Source organism: Natator depressus, chromosome 9, assembly GCF_965152275.1.
Source record: "Natator depressus isolate rNatDep1 chromosome 9, rNatDep2.hap1, whole genome shotgun sequence".
Classification (NCBI taxonomy): Eukaryota; Metazoa; Chordata; order Testudines; family Cheloniidae; genus Natator; species Natator depressus.
The window spans coordinates 46,501,780-46,528,598 of NC_134242.1; the positions used below are offsets into that span (position 1 = coordinate 46,501,780).

At 42.1% G+C, this 26,819-nt stretch overlaps 2 protein-coding genes across 5 annotated transcripts in view; both read left to right on the plus strand.

Annotated features, from left to right (window-relative positions):
• The window catches only part of SAP130 (Sin3A associated protein 130), a 38,327-nt gene extending 37,726 nt beyond the window's left edge, over positions 1-601 (plus strand). For all 4 annotated transcript variants that reach the window (XM_074964018.1, XM_074964020.1, XM_074964019.1 and 1 more), the window contains exons 20-21: positions 7-120; positions 320-601. In XM_074964018.1, coding sequence (XP_074820119.1) covers positions 7-120; positions 320-478 — 273 coding nt within the window. In that variant the 3' untranslated portion in view covers positions 479-601. The remainder of the gene's footprint in view (positions 1-6; positions 121-319) is intronic.
• A 6,105-nt stretch (positions 602-6,706) lies between these two features.
• On the plus strand, positions 6,707-25,015 carry AMMECR1L (AMMECR1 like). The gene is made up of 8 exons (XM_074964023.1): positions 6,707-6,988; positions 8,487-8,593; positions 11,602-12,046; positions 16,997-17,107; positions 17,702-17,816; positions 18,586-18,676; positions 19,698-19,794; positions 21,513-25,015. The coding sequence occupies exons 3-8, from the start codon at positions 11,640-11,642 to the stop codon at positions 21,622-21,624; spliced, it is 933 nt and encodes a 310-aa protein (XP_074820124.1). The 5' UTR covers positions 6,707-6,988; positions 8,487-8,593; positions 11,602-11,639; the 3' UTR covers positions 21,625-25,015.
• The last annotated feature ends 1,804 nt before the right edge of the window (positions 25,016-26,819 follow it).

The window sequence follows — 26,819 nt, forward strand, 5'->3', positions numbered from 1 at the left end:
TTCTAGACTAACCTGGAGCATGACGTGTATGAGCGCCTCACCTCTCTGCAGGAAGGGATAATCCCCAAGAAAAAGGCAGCAACTGATGATGACTTACATCGAATAAATGAACTGATACAGGTAAAAGTTGATGGCTCAGTATATGTACTTTACCCTTAGTTACACACACACTCTATTGCTGCCTATGGTGCAGTTAGTAAGAACTACCAAGGGGGAAAAAAATGTTAGTGTATTTCAAGTGTGATTATTCCAAGGTGACTTACAGACTTGGAAATGACAGAGAGTTCTGCTCTTAATGACAGTGATGTGTGTATTTCAGGGGAATATGCAGAGGTGTAAACTTGTGATGGATCAGATCAGTGAGGCCCGAGACTCCATGCTGAAGGTCTTGGATCACAAGGAACGTGTTCTGAAGCTCTTAAACAAGAATGGAACTGTCAAGAAAGTGTCCAAATTAAAGCGAAAGGAGAAGGTCTAGAGCCAGAAGAATAAGGACTCTGGAAATGGAGAATGTGTACAGAATGGAGTTGTTCAGTCTTTTTTATTTTGAGTTTATTTTTAAGTAGAGCATCTGACTAAAAAGGATGAGTTCTACAGAACACAGATGGATGTGTGGAGCCCAGTGACCTGGAGGGATTGGCCTGGATCTGTCATAATGAACAAATATTTTTCTGTCAGGCTCATCCCTTTTAAAATCTTTGAAGTCACATTTGTTTAACCCTCGTGACATGTCAGTGCCCACTAATTGGTACTCATAATGCAGAGTGTCATGAACAGTCTCCTTTTCATTTTAGAGTTTAGAGGTAACTTACAGGTTTCTCCATGGATTCCTGCAGGAGACCTCAAGAATTTGATGTGAAAGTATTGGCTCAGACTGCCAGGACCTTTTCAAACCATTAAAAATGACACCACTTCCAGTTTTTTGCTGACTTTCCACTGTCTGTAGTAGCCTTCTTAAACCAGTACCATTGCACTAGATCTGCCCCATTTAGAATCTCCTGGTTCTGAAGTCCTAGCTGTCAATTTTTTTTTTAAAGAACCATTTCAAAGTGATTTTGTAGTATCTGTTGTGTGTGTGTTCATGTTGGTGCTCTCAGATACTTGTTTTGAAGTACTTCTCTTCCAACACAGTACTTCTTGTAGCTGGTGTGATGCTGTTAATTGTATGTACCACATACATCCTGAAAACCTTAATAAAGGACTTGGAGACTTTTGTACCCGAGCTGTTTGTATATTTTTATGCTTTAGAAAATATACAACCCATAAGCCCTAAAAGAAACTCATCTTCTGAAAGACATTGCAGGAAGGAGAACCTGGATTTTGGAAAAAGAAATCTACCTCTTCTGCTGCTGTCAGAAAAGATAGTTCATTGGGGTTTCAGCCTATATAGGTGCAAGTGTGGTTTTCTGTTTTATTCTAAGTTTCCATAAGGGTTGCCAAACTAGTCCACTAATGAAGAGTTATTAATTCTGAGTAATTATGAACAATACACACAAACTTTCATGACACCAGCTTGCTTTAGGAAGTAATTCAGTTTTCATTTGGAGTTCTAATCTTCAGGTGGCTAATGGTCACTGGAAACTCAATGTACTTTTCTGACCATCTGAAATTAATCCAAAAAAGCTGATATTTCATTCCGTAGCATAAAGAGATTGGAAGCACTGAATATGAATAAAATTCATTATAACAAGGTGAGCATTCTGCTTCTTTCATATGCACCATATTTCAGACCCATCTGCCAAGACAACAATCTCATTCCGATCTGACTCTAGTTTTATTTAAAAATAAATATACATCTCCATAATGTATTTCCGATAATGTTACAGTAATTTAGGCTAATATGGAACAACTTAAATTGTGGTGTGGGAACTTAACTTTCGAGGGGCTGCCGGGGGGGAGAGTGGAAATGTCAGTAAAATGCCATTGAAAAACTTTTAAAATATGTACTTAAAGGCTTGTAAAAATTTAATTCTGCAAAGAAATAAAAGGAACTAATTCTTCATACTACAAAATATGGAAGGCAAGCTGTGGGATCAAATCGCTTTCACTTACCCGTTTTGTTGCTTGTGGTTCAGGAAAGGGCTATCTTGAATGCTGGGAAATGCACATAATGTTGTCAAAACACTGTTTGGCATAAAGTAATATAGACTCCATGTAGAATGAATCTGCTCAGCTGATCACAGGTTTTACAGAAGGTTAGAAATACTCAATTTTATCTCCCACAGGAGCAAGCTTAAATTCCCCTTTCAGGCTGATAACTGCCAGCCTGCAGCAGTAAATGGTTTTCTGACCAAATCATTTGTCATGATCAGAAATGGTTTTTACATGAACATTATGTATGGCTTTATAGGTCTTGCTCTTAAATGCTTTGCTGTTTTATTCCAAAAAGCTATTCTTCATGTAATCCTTTCAACTAGGACATCATCTAAGCCTAAATGGTTTCTGTAATAATTGGGATTGATATACAATACCTTCACTTTTTGGATGGAAGCCTGAAATTCCTTAAACACTGAAATGAAATACAGGCAACTTCAGAGTCCATTTAGTGCTGAGGAAACACAGAGCAGATAAGGGTCATTTGTGCTCAAATGATTTTTAAAAAGAGTTCTGAAATTTTGTTTGCCTGTAACTTGACAAATGTATCTCTAACTTTTCTCTGCATCAATCTTGGACCAGTCCTTCAGCTACTGCAAAATGGTGGCACTCTATTGTCTTCAACAGAGCTATGCCAATTTGTACCAGCCACTGATTTGCACACTTGGAGGATGCATCTGGACTCAGCTCTTTGAATTTGGGCATGTGGGATGCTGTACTGGGGATAAAGCCTGGGCTCAGACCATTTTGTTGTTGTTGCTTGAAACAGCAGCATTCCTCCTCACAGCATTTTGCCTCCTCTTTGGATACATTACCCCTTCTGGTAACCTGAAGAAATGTAAGTAGATTTTTAACATTTTGGGCAAGGTCTGGAGTGCTGGAAAGTGTAATACAATGCTGGCAGAGCCAGTAATTCTTGTGCAAGATTTCCCTACACAGCTTTGTCAATTCATCTCGCCTGACTTGCAGCTCCTGTAGCTTGAGGCAGCTAACAAATTACTGTGAAACCAACAGCCCCATTTCTCCTTCAAATGCTTGGGAGTTCCTAAATTAAATTTGGTTTTGGGTGTGTTTCAGTGTTACTATTTTTTAATTCCAAAATGCTTCTGGATTGCATATTGTCAAACTCTCTTGGTGAAAGGGCAAGGCCAATGCATTCTTTATTTCTACCATACAGTTCCAAATCTTCTACACCCGACACTCATTCTTCACAACACTGCTGTGAGGTGAAAGAATGCAGAGATTAACAGATTTTTCCTAACATCACCAACTAGAACAAGGATTTAGTTTTTGACTTGTCATTTTATGCTCCCATCTCTCCTGTAGCAATACCTAGTGTTTGCCACCGTTATACATCATAGGAAGTCCCTTATATTCGAAGTACTCTAGCTTTCATGCCCTACAGCCTCTACCTGTAAGTGTGATGCACCCCACTTATCAACATCTAACCACACACTTCCCACATTAACCAGTCTTCAGAGGTGAGAGGGTCAGGCAGTGTATTAGTGTATCTGTGCTATTAAGCTCCTATTTTTATTCAGTTTCCTAAATAAATTGATATTTTGAGTAGAGCAGTCAAGTGATTAAAAAACAATCTCTATTAATCATGCTGTTAAACAATAGAATACCATTTATTTAAATATTTTTGGATGTTTTCTACATTTTCAAGTACATTGATTTCAATTACAACACAGAATACGAAGTGTACAGGGCTCACTTTATATTTATTTTTTATTACAAATATTTGCATTGTAAAAAACAAAAAAACAGTATTTTTCAATTCACCTAATACATGTAGTGCAATTTCTTTATCATGAAAGTTGAACTTACAAATGTAGAATTATGTACAAAAAAACCTGCATTCAAAAATAAGTGTAAAACTTCAGAGCTTACAAGTCCAATGAGTCCTACTTCTTGTTCAGCCAATTGCTCAGACAAACAAGTTTGTTTACATTTGCAGAAAATAATGCTTCCTGGTTCTTGTTTACAATGTCACCTGAAAGTGAGAACAGGCGTTCGCATGGCACTGTTGTAGCTGGTGTTGCAAGATATTTAGATGCTAAATGTGCTAAAGATTCATATGTCCCTTAATGCTTCAACCACCATTCCAGAGGATATGTGTCCATGCTGATGATGGGTTCTGCTCGATAACTATCCAAAGCAGAGCAGACCGACGCATGTTCATTTTCATCACCTGAGTCAGATACCACCAGCAGAAGGCTGATTTTCTTTTTTAGTAGCTTGGATTCTGAAGTTTCTGCATCAGTGTCTGTTCTTTTAAGACTTCTGAAAGCATGCTCCACACCCCATTCTTAACAGATTTTGGAAGGCACTTCAGATTCTTAAACCTTGGGTCGAGTGCTCTAGCTGTCAATAGAAATCTCACACTGCTACCATTTTTGCATTTTTGTCAAATTTGCCGTTAAAGTGTTCTTAAAACGAACACCATGTGCTGGGTCATCATCCAAGACTGCTATAACATGAAATATATGGCAGAATGTGGGTAAAATAGAACAGGAGAAATACAGTTCTCCCCTAAGGAGTTCAGTCACAAATTTAATTAACGCATTATTTTTTTTAATTAGCATCAGCATGGAAGCATGTCCTCTGGAACGATGGCAAAAGTATGAAGAGACATATGAATCTTTAACACATCTGGCATGTAAATATCTTGCGATGCCAGCTACAACAGGGCCATACAAATGCCTGGTCTCACTTTCTGGTGACACTGTAAAGAAGAAGCAGGCAGCATTATCTCCTGTAAATGTAAACAAACTTGTTTCTCTTAGCGATTGCTTGAACAAGAAGTAGGACTGAGTGGAGGTGTAGGCTCTAATGTTTTACATTGTTTTGTTTTTGAGTGCAGTTATGTAACAAAAAAACCCCTAATCTGTAAGTTGCACTTTCATAATAGAGATTGCACTACAGTACTTGTATGAGATGAAAAATGCTATAATTTTTACAGTGCAAATATTTGTAACAACAATGTAAAGTGAGCACTGTACACTTTGTATTGTGTTGTAATTGAAATTGATATATTTGAAAATGCAGAAAAACATCCAAAAATATTTAATAAATGTCAGTTGGTAATCTATTAACAGTACGATTAATCGTGATTGATTTTTTTTAATCACAATTTTTTACGAGTTAATCATATGAGCTAGCTGTTTCTTTAAAAAAAACTCAAAACTAGGGCTGTCGATTAATTGCACTTAAGTGGAATTGGAAAAGGTTCAGAAAAGGGCAACAAAAATAATAAGAGGTATGGCATGGCTTCCATATGAGTGGTTAGTAAGAGTAGGACTTTTTAGCTGGGAAAAGAAATGACTAATGGGGATATGATAAAGGTCTATAAAATCGTGACCGGGGTGGAGAAAGGAAATAAGGAAGTGTTATTTATTCCTTCTCATAACACAAGAACTCGAGGTCACCAAATGAAATTAATAGGCAGCAGGTTTACAACAAACAAAAGGAAGTATTTTTTTAACACAACATACCATCAACCAGTGGAACTCCTTGCCTGAGGATGTTGTCAAGGTCAAGACTATAACAGGGTTCAAAAAAGAACTAGATAAATTCATGGAGGATAGGTCCACCAATGGCTATTAGCCAGGGTGGGCAAGGCTGGTGTCCCTAGCCCCTGTTTGCCAGAAGCTAGGAATGGGCAACAGGCTGGATCACTTGATGATTAGGTGTTCTGTTCATTCCCTGTGGGGGACCTGGCATTGGCCACTGTCGGAAGACAGGATTCGGGGATCGATGGACCTTTGGTCTGACCCAGTAGGGCCATTCTTAAGAACACAGGGTGCAGGCACAAAAGCGAGGCCAACATAATTATGTAGTGTGGCCAATGGCCACACCCAAGTGGTAAGACCAGCAGGAATAAGGGAGTCCCAAGACGGCTGCACAGTCACCAGTCGCTGCTCAGAAGGCACCGGCACCACCACTCCCCAAGACGCGCGGGCACAGCTTGCTCCGAGATGCCCGCTCTGGGGTACCGGCCCACCAATATGGCTGGCGCTGGCTTTAGCCAGTCAGAAGCGGTTCGTGTAGAGGAGCCCCGGCACGAGCCGGCTCCCGACAGAGACACGAGCCACTTAGCTGAGGGCACCGCTTTGCGGAATAGCCTCGTCTACACTAGACTCGGGACTGTGGCGTTGAGCCTGGCCCAGCCCCCTCCCACACAGCGGAGTCTGAGCCGCCCGCCTATACATCACGAAGCAGACACCTCCGCCCACCCCACAGTTCTGGTGCGCATGCCCTTCTCCGCCCCCAGCCGCGCGCGCTCCTCTGACCGTGTCCATTATCCAATGAGAGAGCAGAATTTACACCGCGTGAGTCAGGCCGTTCCATCAGCCAATGGCCCAAGCCAACGGTTCGTACGCAATCGGGAGGGGACGGGGAGAGGAAGAGCCATTTTAACCCATTCGTGTTGAAAGAGTCACGTGCGATTTCTCACATGATAAGAAAGGCGCGACCGCTGGTTGGGGGTCACATGATGCGAAGCGGAAGTATTCGGCATCTATGGTTTCTTTGTGGAAGACTATCCCTTCTTCTCTATGGTCGGGCCGCGGGGCCGATGGGAGGCTGGCGGACTGTGCACATTCTTCCCCTATTACCTCACTGTCAGGGAGGAGGCTTCTGGGATAGGGGAGGACCTGGGTGCTGCCTCGCTCCCTTCCAGTCCTCCAGCCCCTCCGCAGGGCGGCTTGGGGGATTCCTCGTCCCGGCTTCGCTGTGCGGCCCCCCCCCCGCCCCGCCGGGCCCGCTTCTCCGGGGAGCCCCTGCCCAGCCCATGGCTCCATGAAGCGGGAGGAGGCGGCGGAGGGGAGGCAGCGGCGGCGGTGGCTGGGCTGAGACGGCAGAGAAGCAGCCTCCGGCGCCGGAGCAGAAGGTGGGAAAGTCCCCGGCCAGGCCCCCATCCACCCACAGTGGCCTCTGCGCTCGGGGGAGCCGGGCCCCCTCCCTGCGCGCGGGGCGGTGGAGGTTAAATCCCCGCCCTGAGCCGGGACGGGGGGGGCGGTGACTGTGCAGCCCCGCTCGCCCCCGTCCCGGAAAGTTTAGCGGCCTTGGGTGCCGCCTGTTGGCAAGAAGCAGCCTCGCTGCCCCCGCCCCGCCCCGCTCCGCTCACCTCACCTCCTGCCTCATCACTTCCCCAGTCACCTTCTCCCCCAACCCCTGCTGGTTTCCTACTACTGCCCCACCAGCCCCTGCCCTGTCTCCTCCACCTTCCCCCCACGTCACTTGCTGCCCTATCACCTCCTTCCACCATCCTCCTAGTCACTTGCTGCCCTATCCTCTCCTTTCCCCCTGCCCTTACATCTCCTGCCCCTGCCTGGTCACCTCTTGCTCTGGCTCCTCCTTTTCCCCCTCCTGCCCTGTCACCTTCTTTTCCCCTGTCTTTACATCTCCTGCCCCTGCCCACTCACCTCTTGCTTTCTTCCCCCATCTGGTCATCTCTTGCCCCATCACCTGCCCAATCACCTTCCTCCCCTTATAGGGTGACCAGATAACAAGTTTGAAAAATCGGGACAGGGTGTGTGGGTTAATAGGACCCTATATTAAAAAAAAAAGCCTCAAATATCGGGATTGTCCCTATAAAATTGGTACATCTGGTCATCCTATCCCCTTAGGCCCCAGTGGCCACTTCTTGCCCTCCTAACTGATCACCTGCTGCCCCATCATCCCCCACCTGGTCACCTCCCTCCCCGCTTGCCTGGTCATCTCTAGCCACCTAAACCCCCCACACCACCTGCTTCCTCCCCACTTGCCCAGTCGTCTCTTTCCCTCCCCCACATGTGCTATATTGCCTCTCAGGCCAGCTTCTCCCCTGCCAGTTCCTCCTGCCCTCCCCTGCCTGTCTCACTGCACATGCACCCAGTCACCTGCCCCATCTCCACCCCACCCCTGCCAGTCCTTGCAGATACCCCAAGACATAAAATGTGGGGAATTTAGAGTAATTGGAGTTTATTGAAAGCACCTGGTTGCTCTGTGGCTGTCTTACCCTTTCCTGAAGGGTGGGAAGGCAGTTCCTCGTCCAGGGCAGAGTTTAATTAAGGTGAAGCGCTGTCTGATATTGTATCAAAAACAGTGCCTCCACTAAAGTATCTGGTCATTGTATGCTGACTTCTGAATGAGTTTATATTATACCCAGAGAGCAGCATATGTAAGAGGTCCAGGGAATGTAATGATTGATAGATACCCAGCCTTTGTTAGCTGCTTCACTTGATCCACCTCTTCCCGTATGTCGCCTAGGCCTGGTGGTTAGGAGTGGTCTCCTCTCCAGTCTCTAGCTTCCATGAATCTTTTTGTACAATTTTTGTCTTTATGTAATGACCATTTTATAACTTCAGCCTCATCTATAACACAATCCCTGAAATCTTCCCTTTCAGATTTGGGGAATAGGAATGGGACCTGAGAAAAGAAAATTCATTCCTGATATAAAGTAGCTTCCCCTACACGCTGCTGCTCTCTTGGCAATACAAGCTTTCTGTTTTCGGTAAGTATGACCTCATGCTAATACAACAACATAGTGAGCTCCTATTTCTTTGCACTTTACTATAATGGTAGCCCAGAGAGAAACAATCTGCCAACCCCCCAGGGTGCTAAAGTTACCTTCCTGGATAAACTGAAAGGGCTTTCATGTTTTGTCAACTCTGCATCATAAATTAACATTGTGGCAGGATGACCAAGTGTTGTGCTTTTAAGGGATATGTTGTTTAAATGGCTGGAAACCTCAAGATTCTCGTGCCCAATCTCTGAAACAAGTGTTTCTTGAGCCTGCACTGTTAGTCTTTCTGCTCCTCTCAAAAGATGTAGTCTAATATGTGAATGGGTATGTATGTGGAGAATTTAAGAGTGATAAAGTGAGAGCTGTGTGGTGTGACTTGGTTCATTTGTGTTACACTAGTGTCCAGTTTGAGGCTCCCGTGTGCCTTACAAACACATTACAAGGCGGCTCTTGCTTTGAAGAAAGCTAGTGCCTTTATCTCTACTCAGTCAAATCCTAGATTAGGTCACAAGTGAAAATAATCTTGGTGTCACTCTAGTCTTCATTTGTTCACAAAGCAATTGGGGAGGATGAGTGGTCACTGCTGAAAACCAAACTTGGACTGCAATATTGGGCTGTTGCAGGTCAGGATGGAGGTGTATTGGCATAGTTGTATGGGAAAGATGGCACATCACATACCTGTGCAATTTAGTCCCTTAGTTTCATGAGCATTAAACTCATTCACTTGACTTTGTTTAAAGCATGTAGAACCATATCTCTTGCCCTATCCATATCAAAATGGAAAATAAATCACAGCACTTGTTCATAAGACCCAAGAATGTTACTACAAAAATGACCATCTTTACTGATTGGAGCCGTTGTTTCTGTTGCCATACAATGAATTGTAGTCCTATGGTAACAAAAACGAAGAGCTGACGTTTGATCTTTGTGGTAGTAACACCTTGATTGAACTGAAGGTTGGCTGTTGTGAAGGTTGGGGTATAGGATGAGTGGAAGGAGTCATTAGTAGCTCATAAGTGATGCACTTTGGATGATGCAGGAGTCAGTCATTGGATGTGTGCAGCTCTCGGTTGCTAGCAGGATGGTTCTACCTAATACAGAGCCTCTGAAGAGATGAGAACATGGAAGACCTCCTTTCCATGCCATTTCTCTCTCTGTGTAATGATACATGCTCAGAGCTTAAATTTTTATTAAAAAAAAAAAAAACTGTTTGCAAAAACAGTGAACAAATGCACTGTTTTCATGAAGGCAATACAGCAATATTGCAGAGGGGTTCATCTCAACAGCTGTTAACACTGAAGTCTAAGTATATGAAACTTAAACACTTAATTGTTTCAGAGATCATTTTGTCAAATTTCCATCTAATATTTTTCATTTGTATTTGGGCATGAAGGAAGAGAGAGGAAAGAATTAAGTCATCTATCTATCCCCTGAAGCCACTGAAGAATTGTTCCTTATGCTGTAGTTTCCTGTTCTATGTCCCTTCTGTTTTAAATGTCCTGATGTTCCTAAACACTTTAAATGGAAGTAGTCCAGAGTGAGAGAGAGCAACTCACGAACATCCCGAACCAATCATGGTCCATTTTGGGATTGCACAACAGTCCTGTGGCAGCTAAAGTAACTCCTTAGAGCTCAAATTGCTCTTGGTTGTAGGAAAGGGAATTTCCCTGCAAAAACAGTCTAACCAGCTATGTACAAAATTGGTTCTTTTCCTCCAAGCCTGTGTGTGCACTCATTTCACTGACCACTTGAATATTTGGAAGTTGGAAGAATGGTCCAGTGATCAAAACATTGGCCTGCCAAACAGAGACCTGGGTTTGATTCTGGCTCTGCTACGCTTCCTTTGTGACCTTGGGTAAATCACTTAGACTCTCCATGCCTTAGTTCCCCATTATGAAAACTGGGGCTGATATTGCCCTACCTCACAGGGTTGTTGTGAGGACAAACACATTCAAATTTGAGATGCTTGGATATTATGGTGTTGGGACCATGTACTTATCTACATAGATTCTTACCCCTTGTGAATGCTGACCTTCAATCATTTCCTGACCCTCTTACACAGGTGCCCAAATCTCTGTGCCTACATTCAATCTGCCCCTTCCCAGGGTGCATGAGCCTGCACTCTGTTTTTCCTCCCTACATCTTATGACCATGGTAAATTCTACCCCCTCCCCCATGGCTGGTAGTCAGTTTCCTTCTCTTATGCTGGGTATACGCTGTGCTTAAAGCTACTCCCTACCCTGGTACATATCCACCTACAGTCCTTCCTGTCCATGAGCTCTGGTTTGAGTCTGTATTGCTGGCACTTGATGTGTGCAAACACTATCAGCTTCCTTCAGCTGGTGGTTCTAGTCCTGGTGTGCTGGAGTCTGCAGTAGTGGCTTCTTTTTATAAAACAGCAGTTTATGGTGGCAGCTTCCTTTTCTTCTTGACATATATTGACCAGGCCTGAGTTGAATCAAGGGGAGGAAAGCCAACAGCCTTGCTCTCAAGAAACTTGCAAGAAAAGATCTGTGGACCACATCCTTTAGGAGAGTGGGGGAGGGGGAACCCACCACATGAAGGGCTAACAGCCATTAAGGGAGAGGCAGTAGCCAGTAGGTGAAAGAATGAGCCCCAAGGGAGTGAAGAGTGCCAAGTGGGATGTGACTAGAGTCCCAGCACTTTTTTTTTCTATTTCACTTCCTGCTTGAAGGCCAAATGATTTTTCTTGTATTGATTTTCCTACTTTTATTTTTAAAATATACAGTAAGCCCCACCAATCACGTTACTAGTGTGATCAGGTGGAGATAAGTGGCTTATATACATTTTCACTCTGCAATGAAACAATTGCTCTCCGTACAATGCATTGGGTGTTGTTTTGTATCTGTAAGTGTGTTGCTCTGCCATTTCTCCTCCCAAAATGAACCTGTCTGATATCTTAATAGGGGAGAGGAAGACTCTCTCTTGCTTTTTTTACCAAGTGTAACAATCTTTTATATTGCTTTTTTTGCCAGGGTTCTGCAGTGCTCCAAGCAGCAAGTGCTGAATCAGGATGGGAAAAAGACGCTGTGTTCCTCCACTTGAGCCCAAGTTGGCAGCAGGCTGTTGTGGGGTAAAGAAACCCAAATTGTCTGGGAGTGGAACACACAGTCACGGGAATCAGGCTACAACTGTGCCAGGCTCAAGTTCAGGTCATCTTCAGAACCACCAGCATGCAGATGGGAGCAATGGACGGGAGAACATATCTGACTTAACTTTGGGCCCTGCAAATTCCCCAATTACTCGAATGAATCCCACTTCAGGAGCTCTGAGCCCACTTTCTCGGCCTAATGGAACTGCCAACAGTACCAAGAACCTTGTAGTGACAGCGGAGATGTGCTGCTACTGCTTTGACGTACTCTACTGTCATCTCTATGGTTTCCCTCAGCCACGACTTCCTCGATTTACCAATGATCCCTAGTGAGTAAACCCATATGTGCAGGAAGAAACCTGACAGTTCAGCACCCAGGGCTCTGACTTGTTGGGGAGGGAGAAGGGATCTTTGGAAAACAGGCAAACTAGTGTTCAGGAACACAAGGGGGGTATTGTGTGGCTTGTAGGATGATCTAAAATCAAAAACAAAAAGACTGACCATAAGCAGGGAGTAAAACTCTCATCTGATTTGTTGTTGGACATGAGTAGGCATTTAGAGAATGACATTTCTATTTGTCATACTAATAGAGGGCAAATGTTAAGCTTGGAAACTCTCTGTGGGAAGAGCAATAGGCTTACCCAGAAGCTTCAGCTCCCTATCTAATGGGCTAGGTAATGCAATATATCCCTTACCGAGATGTACAATCCCAGTTTATGATAAAGCATCCCCAACTTCCCTCTACTGTGATTTGATTCCTTGCTGAAAGAACTTAATTATATAGTAATCACCCTCATTATAACAAAATGCAACTTTAACTTGTATAATGCCTTTCATGCAAAAGGGTTAAAGTAGAATAAGAGAAACAAGTGATATGGAGCTTTTCAGAAGACATTTAAAATAAGATGGTAAATTTGAGGATGGGGTAGGGAGCCAACATCATGTGGCAGGTACTGCAGTGAAACCAACCTTCATGCCTATCGTGCTAATTTTGTGAAGGGATGAGGCTACTGTTTGGTGAGTGGTAGGACAGTCAATTATGTCAGCGGTAGGTTGAAGCAAATCAGTGTAAGGTTATTGAAAACAAGGGATCCATCCTGAAATAAAGGATGAGCCAGCTGAAGTTGGTTGAGGATGTGGGTGAGACAAATGCTGATTCTTTTGCCAATCCTCTCACACATACAGAGAGTTGCAATAGTCAAAGTGAGATAATGAAGATTTGGAGGAATGAAAGCAATGGTGTAAATGGGCAGTGTTGTGGAGATGGTGTTAGGCAGATATGCAGCATTAGAAGAGATGGAGAGTGCTGGTTCAAGGATGACGCCAAGGCTATGAACAAAGAAGGTGTCTAGGAGAAAAAGGAGATGGATTAGTTCTGTGAGGATACTCCTCAAGCATTTCCTCACAGAGTTTATCTAAAGTGAAGCGCTGTCTGATATTGTATCAAAAACAGTGAGGTTTAGCTGAGGGAGTTGAGAGGAACCCTCAAGTTTACTTAGTCAAGACAAGCAGAGAGCATGGATGACAAGACATTACAGGTGTCAAAGATGACAAAGAAGCAGATAGAAAAGAACAGTGGGCTGAGAATTGAACCCTGTGGGACTCCTTAAAGAGGGGTTGTGGCACAGATGAGCCACCACCAAAAGTGGATAAAAATAAATCGCTTTAATTTTTAATTTAATTAATTTACATTAATGTAAAATTTAGGTAAAAGTACATCCACCTTTGTCAATAGCTAAGCTTGTTATAGACTTATTAAATAGACTGGATGCTTCCACCCCCATTTAGTTATCAATATGTGGCATCCACATGACATAGGTTGTGTATCTGTACAGTTGTCATCACATGAGGATTCTGGCTGCATGCTGTACACTACTGTAGGCTGTGTTATCTAGTATTATAAATACATTTGAGCAGAGAAATGGTCTAGGCTAGACTATAAAATAGTTGCCGGTAAAATCCAAATCTAAATATTTCCAGCTGAATGGGTCCTTGTCATTCCCTGGGATCACAGGGTTTCTTTTAGAAAAGGATATATTCATCTGCTCGCTGTTTGTTGCTTGCTGCTTGGAACAGGAAGATGAGCTGTATTGTTTTGTCTATTCCCAAGTCAATAATGCAACTTTATTTTGTATAACCTCTTTCACACACACTATCACAGAACACTTTTAAATAATTCAAGATTTTGATAGTACATCTCGAGTTTTTAAAATTGCTCTTTTTCAATAAGGGTTTTTATGTTCCTAAGGTGATACTTATAAAGGTCCTAAAGAGAGCAGAACATCTCATCTGTGGGCCTATCTCTTCCTTCCCCTTACTCGGTGCAAGTGCTTGCTGTTCCTTCTTTAGCTTTGCTGCTACTAGCAAACTCTCTCTCTCAGGCCCTTAGGAAGAGCATGGGCATATGATGTTGTCATGCTGGGGCATGAGACAGAAGTGTAATAGACTATATAAAACCAAGTGGTGTCAAGTGCTCAAAGCAATTAGACTAAAATACAGAAGTAATTTGCAATGGTGTCCTTTTCTCTCTCTCAACTTATAATTAAGACGTATAGACAAGGGAGACAAAGTTATGCACTAATGGTGACCAGGTCAGGTGGACAGAGGTATGCTAGACAAATGGTAAAGTAGATGCACTTGTTATAAAATGAAAAAGCTTATAATCCTAGAAGTAGGAAAACAACAAAAATACCATTATCAAGTTCTTAGTTTGCTAATTAGCGAAACCTAGCTATATTTTGTCTGTCCTCTGGTACCAGGATACTTTTACAGATTATATCCTTTTTCAACATCAACATTATTTTAAGAAGTTTTGAACAAAGCAATGTGAATGTGCTAAAAACCAGCACAATAGATGCTGGCTGTACAGCCTCAGGTATGCTGGTCTTCTGAAAATTGACACCATTCTGAATTCAACTATCCTGCCCTCTGTGATTATATTTCCATCATATTGATGCAAAAAAGTGGCAATGCAGTTCATTGACAACATAGATTTTGGGTAGAAATATGCATCTTCAATTTCAATCCTAGAAAAGAAGGAACTAACTCAGGATTATGTTCCATCAGCCATGTTTCAGGCTCTCCCTCTTTTTCTGGGCTCAGCCTGTGACCTTTCTATTTGGGATCAGTGTCATGTTAGCTAAGTAAAGGAAGGGTTCCAGAGCATTTCTGATTTATTTTTTTTAATTTGTCCTTGTGTGGTTCCAGTATTTACTAGATCAAGCGAAATTTCCACCGACTCTATGGTAGTAAGGTTCCTCAGGAGTCTAAGTTCCTCGAAAACCTCTTTTTGTGAGTTTAGTTATGTCTGTTATGTGAAATGTGTATTATGTTTTTCCACATGCCCATTGCCAGTTTCAGTATGCAGGAGCTGGATGAAAATGTAGAGATGCACTCTCCTGAGAGTTCCACCAAGCATTGCTCAAACCATTAATCCTGTGTTTCTTTGCATTCAAACAACCATCATATTGCTAATGGTTGTGGAAGAATTTTTCAACTTCCTATTTGGGCAGATAATTCCATAATTGCCACTTGAGTCTTTCTTGCTCCTTCCTCTGGGACTGTCTGGTACTGGCCACTGTCAGTGGTAGGAAACTGAACTAATGGTGACTTCTCTGATCCACTATGGCAATTTCATTTTTGCTCAGGGATGTTATTGGGTGTCGCTTTCCTCACTGGATTTTAAGTAGTGTTCTAAACACCCATACATCAGAAGTTTACATGACTGCACTTGAGAAGTGTTCACATTTTCATTTATTTTTGTGCCCCAAGCAAAATATCGTAGTGGTTTTGGTAATTGAAAATGTTTCACTTAGAGGTTCAATAAATTCATCAGGATTCTGCTCTTCCACTTCAGTAGACAAAGTTTCTTCCAATGGCACCTTTTGAAAATTTAAAAAAAGCCAATTTTCTGCATTTTTTTTTTGAGATGAGAATGAATCCTTTTTAACTTTATTCATTCACAACTCTTGACAGTGTTTAGATTTTTCTTTAGAAAAATTGCTTTCATTACTTCCATCCATACTCTTGCTTCTCTTCTACCACTTTTCATCTTTAGACATACTCAATCTGAGAAATTCGTACACTGATGTTTGGTATCAACTAATCACTTGTTTTGAAGCATTAATTTAACACCTTTCTCATTTTTTAAATGAGAAAGGTAAGAATTCTCTGGTAAGAATTAAAAGTGACCAACAATTGAATTCAGTACTGTGAAGCCTGGAAAAATAAGGTTAGCTACCTAGCTTTATGTGTAGCTCCACATTATCAGATGCCCTGCCCAACTTTCTAGAAGTTTATAGATTCTAGCAAACCCCCTAACAGTTCACGACCTTATACCTCCTCTCAGCCCTTCACAAACTCTTTCCCTTCTCCAACAGCTAATGAGACTATTCCACCCACTGATCACAACCTCCTCTCCAGCCACCACTGACTCCACCCATTCCTGTTCCACTCCCCCCTCCAGGCTTCCCATCTGGGCCTAATGAAAACCTTGACAATCTCATCACTTTCCTGTCCTAAAAAAGTTAGGAGTTAATTTAATTCACAGATTGAAATTAGAGCCTACGGTTTCTCATACCAACCCACCCTCACCCCAAAAAAACCCAAAAAACCAAAAACCCTGCAAATATGTTCATGTAAATTCTTGGGAGAGAAGGGTGTGAAAAATTGCAATAAAACTGTGTAAGAGGGTGGGATGATGTAGTATTTTGTTTTTGCTCAGTCAAGAATGTCTGTTCAGCAGGAGACATAAATATAAATCAAATTAAACATAGGCAAAAGGAATAAAAACTTTCCTAGCCCTGGAGAATTGACCCAGATGTCAGAACATGGACATAACCCAGAAAAATCTAGGTTTGTTTTTTTCCTGAAGAAAAGCTTTTTTTCACAACCCTAAATGTGTGCTTTTTGTACAGCGCTTCGGCGTCCTTCAGTTTTAAAGGCATGCTATAAATATATAGGTGTTTGTTTCACCTGTGTTAATTTGTTGTGGATTTGTGTATAAACTAGTGGACAATACCAAGAATTCAGAGACTTGCACAGAGAGACAGCCTATGGGGTTAAGCAACTCTGCTGCTCATGGGAAAAGGTAATAGATACTGAGCTGTAGTGTGAAAAGTGGGGGTGGGAGGGGAATGCCTTTAACAAAAAATTACTGGGTAACAGATGGCACACTGGTGCTTATCAGAGTTAGCACACACTTGCTTTTTCACATTTTGCTGGTCTCCCCCAAGGCCGGGATTCTTTGAGGCTAGTGTGTGTGTGTTTTGCCTTTTCAGTCCCCTTTTTGTGACGTGGAAGACGGGGCGAGACAAGCGGCTTCGTGGCTGCATTGGAACCTTCTCAGCCATGAATCTTCATTCAGGACTCAGGGAATACACATTAACCAGGTAATAACACTGAAAATGAAGTTATTCTGAGACCAACCTAACTTGCTAAAGACCTCTGTTTTTAAAGAGGATTCAACGCATCAGAGAAACTTTATTAGATTTATAAATCTGTATAATTTTATACATTTCATAATAAAAGAAACATTCAGAACTGCACGATAGTTGAAAAACGTGACATACCAGGGACCTTATGGACCATCTCTGCAACAGCTGAGTCTTCTGTTATCTGTGACATCTGGATTTTGCTTGACCTCTTAATTTTTTTAAAGGTAATTTCAAACTTTTTACATGCTGAATGTGCCCGCAGCCTGCACGTTTTGGTGGTTAATTCAGTTTCAATTCTCTTGCCAAAGCGATTATTTCTTTACAAATCCAGAGAAGCTCTGTTGTATCTTCTAGTGAACCATGTTGAGGTCTCTGGATACATAATATGAAGATAACAGGGTAGGATTACTTACAATGTCCTCTGCCTCTTGTGACTGGAGAAATTGTTTTCTGTAATCTCAGGCAGGTTTTAAATGTAATGAATCTGTGTGTGTCTGAAATGTTGATGCAGTGTCTGGTTTTAGGCCATGTGTTTCTGTCCCTCTGTAGTGCACTTAAGGACAGCCGATTTCCCCCCCTGACCCGTGAGGAGCTACCTAAACTTTTCTGCTCTGTCTCCCTCCTCACTAACTTTGAGGATGCCAGTGACTACCTGGACTGGGAGGTGAGAACAGGTGCATTTGGAACTCTGCATCACTCTCTCGTTCCATTCGGGTTCGGGTTAGTACATGGTAATGTGTCTCCTTCATTACAAGGGTGTATGGATGTTATAACTGGGCTCAGAGGAACTGGGGATGGAAAACAAGAGGAGACAGGAAAGAGACCAGTTAAGTGATGGACGAATAGTCCTGTTGTGGTTGGGAAGGGATCTGATTAGAGGGTTAAAGGAGGTGAGGATGTGGCTGGTTTTATGGGAATCTAGAGACAATTTGGTGGAATATGAGGACATTGGGGATTAGAGGAGGATATAGTTTAGGTCCTAAGGAGCCAATTGGTGCCAGAACGCTAGGGATACAGTACATGGAAATGCATTCATTTTATAAGAATAAATAAAGAAGGGGAACTTGCCAAAGTTTTTGGCTTGTGGGTGTAGTCTGCTGGTGTGACTCTTCCTCTACAGGAACTCATGTCCTGGCTGGCCCAGGAGAGGAGATGGGAAGCTCTTTGCCCTGTTAGAAGTCTGTGGCCTAGTTTGGCCCAGGAGAGGAGGCAGGAAGACTGGTTGTGCTGGCCTGGAAGAAAAGGCAGGGGGCCATTTGCCCATCTGGGGAAGCCTTTGGTTAGGCTGGCCTGGGAGAGAGAGACGGTCCTTTACCGTGGCAGGAATGTGGCCAGACTGGCGCAATGATGCATTGTGCTTTGATGAAGATAAGTCAGTCAGGGATTCAATCCCAGCAAATACTTCTCACTTGGCTTTTCATTTCCATTTGTAGGTTGGGATCCATGGGATCAGAATAGAGTTCATCAATGAGAAAGGTGTCAAACGTACAGCCACGTACTTACCTGAGGTTGCTAAGGAACAAGGTGGGTTTCAGATGGCTGCCATATATGGCAGTTTATCTTGTCACAGAACTGGCATATTTAAAGTTAAGGATTGTGGGTCTAGATTGCAATAGCTGTGAAAGGCCTTCCACTAGAGCCACAAACACACCACACATCATGTGACTAATAGACACTCCACACCACTGCTGTCTAGCTTTCATCTGGCCCTTCTTCCCCCTCCCATGTACACACACAATTGAGTCCTTTAGGGTGGAAAGGATCCCGGACTTAAACGGTGGAGGATCTTGAAGTTTGGACCTTTCAGCTTTATTCAGTGTTGCATGTTTCCTCTTTGGTGTTTCTCCAACCACCAAGGATATCTGCAGGCCACACAGCACCAGCATTCCAACAGGAGAGACCCTTTCCTCCTCATTCTTGCTAATGTAGCTTCCTCTAGATGAGGGCAGGAGCCAGGCACCATTTGAGCACAATTCCCACTCAACTAGCAATGGCCACCATTGTAACTGCACAAAATATTGCCTCCTTTCCTCCACATTGCAGAGTTGAGTTGTCACATCCTGCTGGCCCTGGGGCAAAAGACCAAGGTAGGAATTTTAATTCTGATCTCTCACGCACTAGTGCACTGTGCTGTCACTAGACCATCAGGCTGGTCCAAATTCGACTCTGTAAGAGCTAGGTATTATTTTAAGATTTAGACAACTAACTTGAGTGGTACATGGAGAAATGGGTCAGCGGTCCATGCAGCAGTAGCAGGGCGGAGACCTTCCCAGAAGAACACTAAGCTGCTATATTTCAGGAGTTACAGTTCCCCTAGGATTTTAGAAGGGTTGGAGTGTGTGTAGATAAGTGTGCAAGTATGAGACCATGCATGTCCAACTCACTCAGTGTGTTTATAAGGCTCAGTCTGTAACCTGCTGTATGTTCCGTTTTTTTGTCAGCACTGGTTTTTCTGGTTTTCTACAGCCCTGTTTGTCTCTCGCTTTTCTTTGCAATGTGGCTGTATACTAAAATAATAATCCCCCTTGCTGTTACTTCTCAACAGACTGGGATCAGATCCAGACCATAGACTCCTTGCTCAGGAAAGGTGGATTTAAGGCCCCGATTACCAATGACTTTAGGAAAACAATTAAACTCACCAGGTAAGCTGACAGCTTTGTAGTTTTAACTTAATCGGATAGTATATCATTGGTTTCAAAAACAATTACTCCATCTTCTGCTTGCCTTTGATACCAGTATTGATATGCCATATTCAGATGAGAGGTGTAGAGTGAAGGCCAGCATCGCAAATGTTATCCATGAGGTAGAGAGCTTATATTGCAACACAGTGTAATATGTTCACTTCATCCAGAAGTTATGGAGCTGGGCACCTCCAAGTAAGCAAATTCCAAACGAAACTTTACCGCCTCTAAATTTACTTGACATTTGTCAAGGTGAAAGATTAAAAGAAGTAGATCTCACTAAGCTAACATAAGGTAGATGCTTCTTCTCAATGGATCCCTCCTAGTCCATATATTACTCAGTTAGATGGCATATCTGTGAGGGAAGGTAAAGCTCTTTTAAAGTGGAACCAGCCTTAAAGTTGGCTGGTTTTCAGAATTGCCCACCTATCCATGCTCCCAACTGCACTGTTGGTTCTATTCCCTTTGCCTCTGCTAGGAGGAAGCAGTGTCTGCAGGATATGGGTGTGTAGGGTAAAAATGGGGACTTCTGCTTCTTGTCTTGTAACAGCATCATTTATCATGTCAGCTCTCCTCCCAAGCAAGGAAGTGGAAATGTGGTATAGTAACAGAGGAAGGGATGGGGTGAAGATTCATTAAAACCAGGGATAATATGGACTTGCCTTCAGCTGTTGTGTACATATGTAAAATGCTGGGCATGGAAGCAAACCCTGATCTGTTGTAGAAATTCACAAGTTTCCAAAAAATGGACCCTCAGATTTTTTGGATTCTGATGGTGGAACACAGAGTAGCTATGTACACTCTTCAGGAAACCCTCCTTTACTTTGAAGCTTCATTAGTCATTTCATAAATGTTTCAAGTATATTAAAAATTAAATTCACATCGGGGATTAATAACACTTGAAAATAACGTTCTACTGTTTCCCTAAAAGTTTAACTCCTCTGCTTATGGCAAACAACTCACACCTTTTCTCAAAGTGGACATGCGTAACGAATGTAAACTGGCAGCTTGTTGCCAGTGTTCCAGATTACCACTTCCTGAAACACTGTAACTATGATTGTCTCAAGTCAGGCTCCGATGTTGAAATATGTGATGCTAAAACACACCTAATGTGTGTGGAAAAGTGAGCTATGTAGAAGGACTTGCATGATCTGACATAAACAGTATTCTGTTTATAGGCAACAAATACCTTTGTCAGTCTTCCGTGCTGAGCTAGCGCAGGTCACTTGTGTCCTCTCTTGAATCATGGGCCAAACCTTACAAGCTTGGATGCCTTAAGTTAGGTACCTAAATTCATATTTAGGCAACTGCATCAAAGTGGCCTGATTCTCAAAGGTGCTGAATACTCATTGACATCTGAGAGGTCTCACTGTTGGAAATCTGGTCATGTTGATCACGTGTCTAAATATTTGTTTAGGTACCTGCTTTTAGGCACCCAACTTTGAAAAATGTTGGGCATTGCTTATAGGATGGATGAATAGAGACACAAAGCCCTTCTTCAGCCTTTCACTCCAATCTCACAATTTACATTTTTTCAGGCACGGAGCCCATCTTGCTCTGTGTGAGGTTGCTCAACTGTTGTGATGCTATATAAATTAAGATAATAAGTACACACTTGATATTTTTGCTGATGAATATTGTGTTGTAGTTACAACCTGTTATTTCCTGTTTCCTCCCAGGTACCGCAGTGAGAAGGTGACAATCAGTTATGCGGAATATATGGCTTCCCGTCAACATTGTTTCCAGAATGGCACTCTTCATGCCCCGCCCCTCTACAATCATTACTCCTGACACAAGGCTGCATGACCAGTCTCGCCCCCCAGTTGCCACCAACGGCTATGACATCATTGGGGCAGATGCCTCCTCTTCTTGGTCCAGTTACTTCTATTACTGCACCATTTTATGATGCTAGCTTCCGTTGCCAAGTCTGCCTTCCAGCTGACCTGGGGGGAATGATGTGAGTGTGACAGAACTTCAGGGGCCCAAGCCTTATCTCAGCCTTCCCTCAAAATGGGGGTTTAGTTGGATTGGGGCTCCATAACTAGGAATTGCAGTGAGGTGCAGAAGACCTCTGGGAGTGCAAGTGCCACTTCATATTGCTGTATCCTTGTATGTCCTACACTCTGGAAACTTGAATTGTTAATTTTGAAAGCCCCCCAGATCAAGTAGGAGCGTTCCTCTGGCAGTCTGGGCAACGGAGTCCAACAAAACATTTTTAGGTTATTTTAAATTCTTTTTTTAATCTGGTATTTGTTGTGTATCAAGATCTGATTACAGTCCCCAAACATCACAGGTGGACATCATGTTAAGGGGAGGGTTGAACATCTGGATAGCACCCCCTCCTGCTGGATGGAAACCTTTTAAAGATGTGAACACCCTTTGGATGGTATTACAAATGAAACCATTGCTTAAACAAACCCCAGAAGGCTTTAATTCTCAGATTCCACTCTCAGTTGAATTCTCCAGCCCTCCTCTTCTGGTTCATATTCAGTTTGCTGGTTTAAACAGTCTTTTATGATGTAGCCTGCTATTGAACAGAAATGGTGAGGTACTTGAGTCTGCCTGGAAGATCTCCTCTCAATTACAACTAGGCTTCCTTACTGCTTTAGACACTGGTGGTAGAGCCTACGACGGATTGGGGAATGGGAGGGGGCTCTTGCAGGGCATTGATTGCAGTCATACAAATGAATCTAGTGCCTGAAAGTTGTTTAAGTCAAGCAAGCACTCTCCGAGACATTCCTTTCAACAGGACAGCCACTTTCTCTAGGGTGACTGTTGATCTGATATGAGAGTTGTTGATGTTCCAGTTCAAGGCAGGTCCACAGAGTAAAGCTATGTAGGTTACCTTGTAAGTCATTGTCTAACACAATTTAGTCATTGCCACACCAAGCAATTTTTTTTTAAATATCAGTTTTATCCAAACCCTATTAAACTCCTGTGCATTTTGTATTTCCTCACCCATCATTGCTGATTACACAAGATATTTGCTACTAAATGGAAGCATCTTCTTATCCAGTCTGCATACTCCTCCTACCCAAGTCCCTGAATGATGTCCTGAATACTGGATTATGGCACCTCTAAATTAATCAGCAGGGGCTGTAAAATGATTATACAAGCTTCTTACAAATATTTTGGTAATAGGCAAGGATGGTCAAAGAAAACACAGATTAACAGCATAATGGTCTAATGGATATTTGATTGCATATATCCTCTAAAATGTGTGGCAATGCTGGCTTTTTAAACAGTCTGATATTCCCAGCCAGAAATTTACACAAGTTCTCTCCTTGTGTGGGAAGTGGGTCTGTAAGAAACCTCAAAACTGAGCATGCTGTTCCTTCTAATTCTTCTGAAGAAGTGAACAAAACCTTGCAGTTTTGCTTGTCAGTGTCATGTTGTGCTGCTCTTGGGGGAATGTAGATGTGAGGAAAAGGAGGGGGTCCTATTTTGGATATCTGTGCAATATTGTCCCAGCCTTGCTTCTGTACTGGGTCATTCTTATGAATTACCACATTTCCCTTGTGATGTAGATGAAACAAGTTTGAAGATTAAGGGATTGTTTCACGATTTCCTGCTGCTGAGAATAAATCAGTCTTGTTACAAACTAGAGTGATTTGTAATTACTCTCCTAGGTGCCGTGAACTGATGTGGGAGGGGGCAGGGTCCGGTCTGGACATACCATTCACCTCCGCCGTCAATCAGTACTGATACATAGGGCTACACTCGTTACTGTTCAAGTGTTCTATGTTAGAATTTGATTTTTAAAGATTTAAAAAAGCAAAACAATTGGTGCTAAAACTTCACCCCTGAGCATGCTCAGTGAGACTGATCATGCAGGTATATAGTGCCAGGCTGTTCACCCCTGGGCACACTAGCGAGACAGGTCATGCAGGCATATAGTGCCAGGCTACACGACTCTATAGTTTATTTTTCAAATGTTTGCTCTGATCTGTGTCTTTGAAAGTGTATTGTGTTCTCTGGATTGGATTGAATTTTAATAGAGGAGGGGGTGGGTTAGCTGCCATTTTAAGAACAGAACTTTAGGACTGAGTGACCTGGCTGTATTAGATGGAAGTGGGCTGAATGGCTCTGGAGTGGGGAAGCCTTACCCCTCCCACTTCCATCTCCCCCCCCCACCCAGTCTATAAATAAAAATGTCTGTTAAAGATGGACTGTGTTCTTGTCTTGGTGCTGTGAGTGGAAGAGCAAGCAGACCCAAGAAACACCAGTCTGCTGTCTGAGAACTGGGCACTCTCAGAATCAGTCCCAAGTGGGGTCCAGTTAGAAATCAATTGAAAAGCATGCCAGTAGTCACATCATCTCAGAAAAATCTCTGGCAGGGGCAGTGGTTCTCAGGAAATAATCCTATTTCTGAATCATTAGATGGCAGGTATGCATAAGGATGAGACAAGTCTGAAATGAAACATAGGGCTTTTCAGTTGCCTAACAAGAAGTGGGCAACCAAAATAAATGGTGACCACTAGGATTAAAGATCGTCTCTACAGGGTTCCCTTCAGTTGCTGTAGCCCTCAGCTGGATAGCAGGTAAAATCTGCTCTTTGGAGGGTACCAGCAATAGTCAGCTGGTTTGGATTTGGCTCATCCTTAGCTGAGTGCCTTTTGGTCCAGAAGGGTTTATTCTCATGATAACCATTCCTGGGAAGTTACCTTGCTGCAGTTATGCATTGTCTTGTTTTACAGTAACCACCGGAGAATGTCTTTGATCACTGGAGTTGTCAGTGTTGGAATGTTTTCACTGTGAGGTTCTTAAACTTTTTTTTCATAATGTTAAACATCCAATCTCTATAGAGGCCATTTCAGTCTGAAAAGTTTTATGGTCAAAATATCACATATAGCTACAGTTTATAAGAACAAAAATGTCTAAGAAATCCTGAAAGTTCATTTTAACTTTGGCACAGGATTACCTGTTTTTCATAATACGTTAACATCTGCAGTCTTCACAGGCTTAGTGCTGTTTTCTGTTTGTATTCTGGAACCTACATGTTTCATTTTTTGGTTAATTTTATTTTATTTCCTTAAAGCAAGGAGACTTCTTTTGACATTCAGTGCAGAGATGTCAGACCAATTATTTGTATTACACTTGGTTGCCTCCTAGCTATATAACTTCTGAGTGTAAATCATTGAACTCTATCCTCTAATGAAGTATTGTAGAGAATAAATCATAATGGATCAAGATGCTTTTGTTCTGTCTCATCTTTTCTTTCTCTCTTTTTCTCTCTCTGAATCTTGAGGTAGAATAACATGCTATCTCACCTTGAAAGATGAACATGTTGTATGAATACAAGGTCTGCTAATGAACTTGAATTTCCAGTCTGGTTTTTGGAGGAGGGTAATAGATTATCAAACAGCCAGCTGTGAAGGAAGAAAGCAACTTGAGATGTGTGAGGAAGTTTAAAAAAAAGTCACATGAATGTTTATCACATTAAGAATGACATACAACTACATTACAGAGAAAAGGCCACATTCCTGTAGTTGGCAGCAGAACTAATTTATGGAATTATAGTTAAGTAGATATCTCTGAGAGTACAAAGGCTTATTCTTAAATTCCTGTGTATTCTGTGCAAAGGCCTCATGACTTCACCAGTACACAAATGCTGAATTTTTTGGCATCTTGGAAATTCTGAATTTGTGTATGCAACTCAAGCTGCTGCAAGTGTTTTAAAAATGGAATACTCTAAGGTGCCACAAGTACTCCTTTTCTTTTTGCGAATACAGACTAACACGGCTGCTACTCTGAAACCTACTTCTATTCAACATCCCGTCTTCAGATGACCCTAAAAAAATCCCCATTGAGACTGAAAATAATTATTCTCCACCTTTATTAGAGCTTTTCTGTTGAACAGTCACTCAAGTGGTTGCTCAAGACAGGATCCAGTGACTACATAATAGTATTAATTATATATTTCCATTTTCTATGTTCTAGGGGGCAGCAGTGAGGAGAAGTGTAAGAAGGGTGAGAGTAGGTGGGAATGGTTATTGAATGGTTAGTGATTTATTTCTTTGAGGGAAGGAGAAGGACCTCCAAGCTGTTTTATCCTAATCAAAGAAAACTGCCCGAGAAGCTCCTGCTCTTCAAGATTCAGGGTTGGCACTTGCCAGGAGCATGTACACTGAAAACTGGACTCCTCCTTGTGGAGGAGGAAAATGCAACCAGGGAAAATATTGTTTTTTAGCAAAATGTTCCGACTGGGTGCTAAAGACAGAAAAGCTAGCGGGTGAATTTTCAGGGGGTGAAATTTCTGTGGCCAAAATTTCCAGCTGCCTCTAAGGGTAAATTCTGCAGCCATAAAATTATGGCATTCATGAGGCCTTTGTTATATTATTATGTGTGTTTGTGTAAAGTCACCTTCTGAGGCCAACTTAAATAGTATAAAGAAAAAATAAGCTAAGAATACATTAAGATGAGCTCAATATCCTTCCTGTTTACAAAGGAGTTGGAATAGGTTGACTTATTCATCATGTATTTTATGTGCTCTGCATCCTTATTGGATCCTTTGTACCATGTCAAGTATCAAGTTGATGTAAAAATCACTTTGTCCATCTTTTCACCTAAGGCTCTTCCCAGTGTGATAAGTGGCATGCATGCAGCATTTCTCTCCATTTTCCTTCATAGCTGCTGGATATTGTGAAATAAACCTCTCATCTCCAGATGCGATCTTTTCTTTGGTGATAAGAGAGCACGTTTTCTTAAGGCTGCTTTTACATTATACAGCATGTATCATTTACATACGATACATGATATTATTAGACCACACTGACTTAATGCTATACACTACCTTTAAAAAGCAATTACAACTATGTATATTATATACCGTTAAAGTTCTATTAATTTTGTTTTGGTTTTACTTATTTAATGGATGCTGTACTTTTGCTATTTTTTTACTGAAATGCTTGGGTATGTTTCAAGAGCATTTTTATGTCAGCTTGGTTTTAGAGTAACATACTGATTTTAAACTGTTGCATTTTTTA